This window comes from Malaclemys terrapin, chromosome 18 (genome assembly GCF_027887155.1).
Source record: "Malaclemys terrapin pileata isolate rMalTer1 chromosome 18, rMalTer1.hap1, whole genome shotgun sequence".
In the NCBI taxonomy this organism is placed as follows: domain Eukaryota; kingdom Metazoa; phylum Chordata; order Testudines; family Emydidae; genus Malaclemys; species Malaclemys terrapin.
In genome coordinates, this window is record NC_071522.1 from 654,332 (window position 1) to 664,278 (window position 9,947).

Sequence of the window (9,947 nt, forward strand, 5' to 3'; positions counted from 1 at the left end):
TCAATAACAAGTCCTTTAACAATAAAAACAGAACATTGCCACACAAATCGAACATTTACCATGTTTATTCGATTAATGATCACAGAGTAACATGTCTGGCACAGGTATTTCCACAAATAGGTCACTTCAAACTGTGTGATTTGTAAGAGCCATTCATGGCTGCAGATTGTGGGTATGCATACACAGCAACTAGAGACCTGAGGCCGACCTGTGCTGGCTCGTGGGGGTTGGACGGTGGGGCTGTTTCATTGTTGTGTAAATGACCAGGCTCTGGGCTGAAACCTGAGCTCTGGCACCCTCCCACCTTGCAGGTCCCATAGCCAAAGCTCCAGCCCGAGCCTGGAAGCCTACACAGCAATAAAACAACCCTGCAGCCTGAGGTCAAGTTGGCTGTCACAGGCCAGCCAGAGGTTTTCCTTTGCAGTGTAGACATACCCTCACCGTCATGGGCTCCACCGCTTTAGTTTAGTGCTAAATTCCAAACATGAGTTAACAGGCAACATTTTCCTTCTACTTTTTTGTATTACAGACCCATCAAGCTGTAATTCAATTACTACTTGATAAAAATCAGCTTTTTGGTATCCTGCAACCCTATCTCAGCAACCCTTTGTCTAACCAGCTCTTTATCTCTGCTCCTTGTGAGCAGATTCCCAACTTCAAGGACGTTATAATATACCTTGCAAAGACCTTGGACATCAGCCTCCCAACTCGTATCAGAAAAAAATGCAGCAAGTTATGGCCCTGAACACATCAGGCTTCAGAGTCCCCAGTAATTGCCAGTAAAGGTTGCACGTCCAAATAGAGTGTGCAGAATCAGCAGTCAGTCAATGGGAAAAGTGCAAGTCCAAATAGTTTTCAAGGGCAATTAATAGTAAAATTAAAAGTGGAGCAAAGTGTCACTATCAGATTCCCAGCCAGTTTAGTCTAAATGCACCTCCCAGAAAGTGCCCAAGGATGGCATCTAGCCCAGGACCGGAGTCCTCCACTCACCCACCTCATCACAGCACTCTCTGTCTTAAGACAGTTCTATACTTAACATGCTGCACCAGCACAGCTGCATTGCTGTAGTGCTTCAGTGAAGATACGACTATTCTGCCAGTGGGAGAAACTCTCCTGTCAGAGTTAATCCACCTCCATGAGAGGCAGTAGCTACGTCAATGGGAGAACCCCTCCTGTCGACACAGTGCTGTCTACACTGCTCTGGTATAACTGTGATACTCAGGGGTGTGGATTTTTCACAGCCCTGAGTGACAGTTATACTGATGCAAGTTTATAGTGTAGACCTGGCCTAAATAGTTTGTTATTTTGATTCTCTTACTTTTTCAGGAATTCCTCCCCAATTTCCTTTTTTAAATAAGGCTACCAAGGAATCCATAGTCTCCCACTTGGCAGAGCATCTGGATGGAGATCTATATCATACCTGGAAGGATTTCTGCTATGAAAAACACCAGCCTTTTTCTGAATTACAGCCTCTTTCAGGACTGATGTTGAAATCTCCAGAAACGAGGCTGCAAAGGGGACAAGGTCTAACTCTGTTAGTCTGAAGGGATCACAAGGAACAGAGTTTTTGCTGATGAGAGGGAAAGCCCTGCTAGTAATCTTTAGCTAATTAGGAAATTTTCTATGCAATAGTCATGTGTGAGCAGCAGAGTCTGAATGACAAAATGTTCAAAGGTTAAAAGTTATAAATTTCATTCCCCTGCCAATCTTTAGCTATAAATCCCTCTCCCATTTATCTCTAAATATCCTGGTAAGGGCTACTGGTTGTAAATATTACTGGGTAGTGCTGGGGAAAGGGGTCACCTACACCGTATAACTCCAGTTAAATCAAATCAATGAGCTTAGACTTGAATTCAGCCCACCTCTCTCATCTGCCTATCTATTGAGGCTCTTATAACAGTATCCATCACTGTAGCATAGTTCCTATCACACAGGGAAACTGAAGGAAAATTATAGGGGAGTCTGGGAGTGACCAAAAACCAAACAAGATCTTTGGGAACCTACTTGCCTTTGAGTTTCTACATCTTTCCCCCATTTAGTAGTTGTGATTATAGGCATCAGAAAAAAGAATTCCTAGGATAGAAGAGGGTGGAAAGAGGGAGAGAGAGAAAGAAAGAGCATGGATCATAATTGGTCTATGGAACTCACTGCCACGAGATATTAAGGCCAAGAATTTAGCAGAATTCTAAAAGGATCAGACATTTATACAGATAAAGAGAACATCTAGTTATATTAGATAGTAGTTATATAAAAGATATGGCTTATGCACTGAGGCAGGAGTTATTGACAAGGTGAGGAAAAAACTTCTCCTGTGAGCAAGCTATTTCATCATTGTCCAGGATGGAGGTTTAACACCTTACTCTGAAACATCTGGCACTGGCCACTCTTGGAGACAAGACTAGGTGGACCATTGTTTTAAACTAGTCTGGCAATTTCTATGGTACGGAAAACTGTCATGACAGAAACTATGTCAGACTATCACTGAGTTGGGAGGAATTTGGGGGGGGGGGGGGGAGAAGGGCAGGATGGGCAGAAGATGGCAAAACAAAAAAACACAATCAGAAAGGATTACTTGGGGCTCACAATAAAGTTGGGTCCTGGCTAATTTGGGGAAGGGTTGGAGAGTGGCTATTCTTGGGGAAAGAGGTTAGACTGCATGAATTACAAAACCAAAGTACATCCCATCCCAGCTCCAGCTGGTGAGGAGCCTGATGCAGGGGAAAGGATAAAAATCCAATGTTTCTGTTTAAAGGGGTGGAACTCTGGAGAAGTTAACTAGGTTATTCCATGTAGATCTGCTGAGCCTCAACTCACCAGCACAGACAGCTGAGAGAATACTTGCAATACCACCTGCTGTCTTTCATGATCATATAAAATGGAATTTTCTAGAATAGTTAACTCAACCCAGGAAGCTTAGAAGAACTGGATGGTGGATTTAAAAAAAAAAAAAAAAAAAAAAAAAAAAAAAAAAGTGAATGGCTAATTGGCAATTAACTCTTTATACCTTGTGTACAGGGAAGTACCATGGAAAACATAGAATGTCAGGGTTGGAAGGGACCTCAGGAGGTCATCTAGTCCAACCCACTCAAAGCACGACCAATCCTCAGACAGATTTTTGTCCCAGATCCCTAAATGGCCCCCTCAAGGACTGAACTCACAACCCTGGGTTTAGCAGGCCAATGCTCAACTCACTGAGCTATCCCTCTGTAAATAATGAAAGGGCTCATATCTACACCACAACTAAACACCCACAGCTGGCCCATGTCAGCTGAAGGAGCCTGAATGCAATTAAACAGCCTCATAGCTGGAGTCCTGCAGATCTGAGTCAGCTGACATAGGCCAGCCATGGGCATTTAATTTTAGTGTAGACACACCCTTAGTGGTGTCACCTAACAAATGGAGGTAGGAACATAAATATCCCAGATAAGCAACAGCTGGGGTGAGAAGCATGAATAAACAGAGCTTTATTCGCACAGCTTCCTATACTATCACACAACTGTGATAACCACCTAACAGCACATGAAGGAGGGAGATAAATTGTTTCAGTCAGGGCCATAAGGTGTAAGTATCGGATGTGATGGATCAGACCATGGGCTAGTTCAGTTCCCTGTCTCTTGAGCTGGCAAATGCTAGATACTCCAAAAGAAGTTAGTCAAGCTACCCTGAATGAACCTAACCAACTGTATATGTGAATTCCTTCCCACCCACTACAGGTAATCAGATTGTCATGCAGGATGGTATTTTACTACCTTTGTTCTCTTAATCTGCACAGTTACAGAGGTTATTAATGGTTATAAGTTTTAGACTAGATGGCAGCAAAAATGCAAACTGTAAGACTAGGACATCTTGCAGCATTTTACAATCATAATGTATCTAATACAGGAAATGAAACACTTTAGCCAGCATTATAGTGCAGCCAAGCTAGGGTGAAAGAGGCAGATGTTTAGGGTGTAGCATTGCTGTATGTTGCTAGTTTAGGACAGGAGGGTCCTTCAGCCATCCACTCTCACAGTCACCTCTTCCCTAAGTTTTGTTCAACTCCCCCGCCCCGACCGTATTCCTTCCACAACCACCAGTCAACCAACTCAGACTTCTCTGCTGCTCTCAGCCCCGATCCTGATAGAGACTTCCTCCTCTCCGTACTCACCTTCACCTCCTCTTCTCCACCTCTCTCACGACTCCATTCATCCCAACAACCCCCAGCCCTGACTCTGCCCCACATCAGCTTCCCTGACTCATGCATGACCAAATCATCTCTGGAGAGACTCCACGGATGCTGCTCAACTTGCTGCATTAAAAGTTTGTTTTTTCCTCTTTCAGTTCTGCCATTTGCCTCATCAACCAGTTCCCTCCCCTCCCTGACTGGCTCCACACATCTACAAGCCCCATCACAACACTGCTGCTCCTCAAACTTGTGCCACCCCCTTCGCCCATTTCTCTTTCAGCCCAAGATCTTGTCAAGTTTCTCAGAAGAGAACTCTCCAAGGTGAAGGCCATCCTCCCATTCCCTCTGCTGATCCTCAGATCACAAACCCCTCCTTGCTCAGACTAGGGGCACCTCTCCTCTCCACTCCCAATCCCATCTCCCATATTCCTCCATCACATTTGATAATCCAGCTAGCATCCTCCCCATAGAACAGGGGCAGCTACAGTGTAGTTCTTGGCTCATCACTTCCCTTCACCAGAGATTGGCACTCCTGGCGGAGCAGGGGATGCAAGACAAGACAAGAGAGAAGTAGTAGGGAGCAGTGAAAGTACTCAGAGGTGAGGATAACAGACATGAACTTGATGCAGTGAAGCAGAGGGAGCCAGAAGAAGGATCAAAGGTGTGTACACAAAATGGTCAGAGTGATGGGCAAGGAAGATGGTCTCAGTAGCAGCATTCTGAATGGACTGTAGGGGATGGCATCAGCATTTTGGGATACATGTACACAGTGAGTGACAGCCCACAGCGGAAAATTTCAGAGCCCGGGTTGACAGACTCAAGCTTGTGGGGCTCGGGCTGACACACTAAAAATAGCTGTGTAGAGGTTGCAGCTCAGGCTCTGAAGCCTAGGGAGTGGGATGATCTCAAGAGTCGAGCCACAATGTCTACACAGCTATTTTTAGCATGACCCAAACCCAAGTCTATCGACCAGGGCTCCAAGACTCACTGTCAAGGGCTGTGTAGATGCACCCAGGGAGACCAGTGGTGAGAGGTTACAGTAACTGTGGGGAGAGGCGGAGGTGGTCTAGATGAACATTCCTACTAGCTGGACAGAAAGAAATAGGACAGATCTCAGAAACATTGTGAAGGGAGAAGTAGCAGGATTTAGCCAAAGCCTGGATGTGTGGGCAAGAGAGGGTGTAGTTAAAGATGGGCCCGATGACTTTTCCCCAGACTCTCCTGCTCATGTGCTGCACCCCACCAGCTCTGCTTTCCTCCATCCCCTTTGGTCTCATACCACAAGCAGCCCTGAGCTTCTCTTGTACACCTAGAACATCTTTCCTGTTTTGTCACACTCTTTCTCCATACCCAATCTCTTTCCATAAATCTAATCAACAGCATATCTGAACGTTCTCTTTGAAAGATCAGCAAGACCCCAGCTAGAGAGGCAAGGTAGAGGAAAGACAGTATAGGAAGGCTTAGGAGTCTTGTGTTTGCCTAGACTTTAAGATCCTCAGGACAAGGCCCAATCTTCACTCTCTCTGCAAAGCACATGACACACTAAAGATATTATATACAAATGTTATGTAAGCAAGTCTCCAAGAGAATCTAGGGAGGGAGAATGCATTCCTCCAGGTCTGATCAGTGCATCAACCCTAATCCCATAGGCGCTCTTCACACCAGCACACACAGACTGCGAGCTTCTTTGCCATGCCCCAACCCTGATATACATCACAGTCAAATCTCCAGAACAACAGACGACTCAGCTGAATTCATGTGAACAGCCCCCAGATTTCTTCCTTACCTGGTTCATGACATAGGTAGGAGTAAAATCCTTCGGATTTCAGCATGATGAGCAGTGATGCCCAGCCCAGAAGAACAGCAGAGAAGAGAAGATTCTCTACAACAGCTGTGCATGCCATCCACCAGCGCCGCCGATGCGCAGTAGCAAGTGTGGGAGCCATTGCAACACGTGAGGACTTATTTCTCTAGTATCTAAACCTGTAGCAAATTGAAAACAGGACTCTTAAGTTCATCCCCATGTGTCAATATTTATAGAATTAGTTATTCATGGCTGCTACTTGCAGGTAGAGGCTACATGGAACAGAATTCAAGTACAGATATCTGCTCTGACAGATGTGCAAAACTACACACTAAATAGAAGCCATTGAGGCATAAAACTAAGCTCTGCAGAATGAAATTCAGAGAGTCAATGTCAAGCATCCCAGGAGGGAAGGGAGCACACGTTCACTTGAACCTGGTGTTATGGTCTCTCTGCTGCGTATATTGCACTCCAGGGGAGTGTTCAGCGCTGAACAGCAGGTATGAAAGCACAGCCTGGGAGATGTCTCCCACTGCCTGCTCAGAGCCCATTTTTATGGCAACCCCAGTGCTCTCCCTGCCACCTGTAGCGAGATGGAGAGAGAAGACAAGGCAGACCTCCCTTTTAAGGTGGCTCCAATAAGAAATGCAGCAGCTTGCAGAATGGAGAATCATTCAACTTATCAGTCTATCTGCAGAACTGAAGGCAGGAGAGGTTTGGGCCCCTGCAAGGGTACCAATCTAGTTATCTACATCTGTTGAGTCTCAGACATTCTTGATCATTTTGAGTCCATCCAGTTTGAGCAAATGATGGATTCACCCTACACTGGAGTGCAGATCTGCTCTGAAGAGCAACTGTGAAAGTGGTGTTTTAGAAGCAGCCACTGATTTTGGCTGCCCTATTTGAGACAGCCTGGGCCTGGTTTTTAAGAACTTCAGAACTCCAAAATCAGTGGCCATTTTGGAAAACTTGGACTTTATTTCAGTTCCTAAGCTCAGGGTCTCTACCTCAAATATCCGTGGGAAGATTCGTTGGTCAGGCGAGATCAGTGGTTCTCAACATTTCCAGATTACTGTGCCTCTTTTGTAGTCTGATTTGTCTTCCGTATCCCAAGTTCCACCTCACATAAAAACCTCTCCGGCTGCCCAGCTCTGAAGGCAGTGCCACCACCAGCAGCAGCACAGAAGTAAGGGTGGCAATACCATACCACCCTTACTTCTATGCTGCTGCTGGCAGTAGCACCTTCAGAGCTGAGCAGCTGGAGAGTGGTGGCTTTTGGCCAGGGTGTTCATGTTGTTTGCAGCACTGGAGGGCTATTTTTAAAATCCTGCTCCTGTCCCACCCTGCAATATCCACTCCCACATGGTTTGTTGAATTTTTATCCCTCTCCCACTGTTATGTCAGTGGGTCCTGCAGGACCCACCAGACCCCAGTTCTGCTGCAGGGCTCTAGAGTCTGTTGTAAACTTGACAAATAAGATGAACTGACCTACCTCCTGGAAGACCTCTGCATACCCCCAGGGAGTACAAGTACCTCTGGTTGAGAGCCACTGCTCTAGAGGAGACTCATAGCCCCATTTGAAGAAGCCATTTCTATAGTCACTTTTCAGAGAGGAACCCATTTTAATTATGAGGAGGAAGAGATGGCCATGAGGAAAAGTCAGGAACACCAGGGCTGCCTGTGATTACTGGATCTACAGCAAGTCCCAACTTATAAAGTCCCTTCCTCCTGGCTCACCCCCAGCATGGAGGGTCTGACCCAATTTACTAACAGGATGCTTGAGCTATGAGTGTGGAGTAAGACTCACCCCTAATGCTGCAGTGACAGGCAGAACACAACCCCTGGCCACCTCAGGGACTTCCCCACTCACACACCCCAGTGTCACCTGGCACAAGGGGCAGCCCTGCCCTGTCCACACAAGCTACCATAACCCTTCTTCACCCCACACAGACCACCACCACCCACCATGCAACAGCCCAAACTAGTCTGAACTGGCCGCAGCACTGAAAAGACAGGGAAGAACAGGCTCCAGGGCAACCAGGCCAGCCACAGAATATGGAGGGACTGATCCCCACATTGGGGATCCCAGGCTCTGATACTGAGCCCCCCCAGTTGCCCCCAAACACAGCCCCAGCTGGCTCCAAAATGTGCCTCCAACCCTCAGCACCCCCTGCTCCCTCTTCTCCATCAGTCCCCCCCTCCGGGTACCCCAACCCCCTCAGTACCCCCTCCTCGCCATCAGTCCCCTCCCCCCAGAGTGCCCCCAACTCCCTCCTCTCCCTCCGGGTACCCCAACCCCCTCAGTACCCCCTCCTCGCCATCAGTCCCCTCTCCCCAGAGTGCCCCCAACTCCCTCCTCCCCCTCTGGGTACCCCAACCCCCTCGGCACCCCCTCCTCTCCATCAGTCCCCTCCCCCCAGAGTGCCCCCAACTCCCTCCTCCCCCTCTGGGTACCCCAACCCCCTTGGCACCCCCTCCTCTCCATCAGTCCCCTCCCCCCAGAGTGCCCCCAACTCCCTCCTCCCCCTCTGGGTACCCCAACCCCCTCGGCACCCCCTCCTCTCCATCAGTCCCCTCCCCCCAGAGTGCCCCCAACTCCCTCCTCCCCCTCTGGGTACCCCAACCCCCTCAGCACCCCCTCCTCTCCATCAGTCCCCTCCCCCCAGAGTGCCCCCAACTGCCCCCTCCCGATACCCCCTGCTCCCCCCAACCCTCCGTGCGCCCCGCTGCCCCTCAGCATCGCCCGGCCCCGCTCACCCGCCCGGCGCGCTCCGCTCTCGCTCGCTCCGGTTCCACCCGGTGTTTTTTATTCGGCTCCTTAGACAAAACAGCGGCGGCAGGTGATTGGTTGCGAGCGGGCTGGAAACAGGCGGTGGCCAATCAGCGCCCACCCGGCATGGGAGGGGGCGGCCTCGGGGCCGCTCCGCCGCTGAGGTCCCGAAGCGGAGCGCGGGGCGTTGCTGCGCCCCCGCCCGGGCCCCCCCTCGCCCCATCACCCCCCGCCCGGGCCCCCCCTCGCCCCCATCACCCCCCGCCCGGGCCCCCTGCACCCCACCCCCATCACCCCCCGCCCGGGCCCCCCCCTCGCCCCCATCACCCCCCGCCCGGGCCCCCCCTGCACCCCGCCCCCATCACCCCCCGCCCGGGCCCCCCCTCGCCCCCATCACCCCCCGCCCGGGCCCCCTGCACCCCACCCCCATCACCCCCCGCCCGGGCCCCCCCTCGCCCCCATCACCCCCCGCCCGGGCCCCCCCTGCACCCCGCCCCCATCACCCCCCGCCCGGGCCCCCCCTCGCCCCCATCACCCCCCCGCCCCGCCCCCATCACCCCGCCCCCAGTGCACCCAGACCCCCGGTGCGCCCGCTGCTCCCCCTGCCCACTGCACCCCTGGCCCCCACTGCCCACTGTACCCATCGCCCGGGGCCCCTCGCCCCCATCACCCCTGCACCCCCGCCGCACCGGGGCCACCCCTCGCCCGCTGCTCCCCCCGCCCGGGCCCCTCGCCCCCTGCACCCCACTGCCCGCTGCACCCACTGTACCTATCACCCGGGCCCCTCCCCCCCATAATCCACAGCACCCATCACCCGGGCCCCCACCCCCACTGCCCGCCGCACCCATCACCCACTGCGCCCTTCACCCCCATCACCTGCTGCACCCATCGTCCGGGCCCCTTGCCCCCATTGCCCGGTACGCCCCTCACCCCCACTGCACCTATCGCCCCCATCACCCATCGCCCGGGCCCCTCACGCCCACTGCACCCATCACCCACTGCACCCTTTGCCCCCATCAGCCCCTGCACCATCGCCTGGGCCCCTCGCCCCCACTGCACCATCACTCCCACTGCCCAGGCTACTCGCCCCCATTGCCTGGTGCACCATCGCCCGGGCCCCTCGCCCCCACTGCACAGTGCGCCATCACCTGGGCCCCTCGTCCCCAATACCTGGGCCCATCCATGTGCCCATCACCTGGGCTAGTTGC

The 9,947-nt window shown here is 51.5% G+C and overlaps 1 protein-coding gene across 1 annotated transcript in view; it reads right to left on the minus strand.

The window, feature by feature from the left end:
• SLC43A2 (solute carrier family 43 member 2) overlaps nt 1-8,774 on the minus strand; it is a 47,302-nt gene extending 38,528 nt beyond the window's left edge. The window contains exons 1-2 of the mRNA XM_054008174.1: nt 8,727-8,774; nt 5,952-6,148 (exon numbers count right to left, since the gene is read on the minus strand). Of these exons, the coding sequence (XP_053864149.1) occupies nt 5,952-6,111 (160 nt within the window). The 5' untranslated portion in view covers nt 6,112-6,148; nt 8,727-8,774. The remainder of the gene's footprint in view (nt 1-5,951; nt 6,149-8,726) is intronic.
• Nucleotides 8,775-9,947: the final 1,173 nt, after the last annotated feature.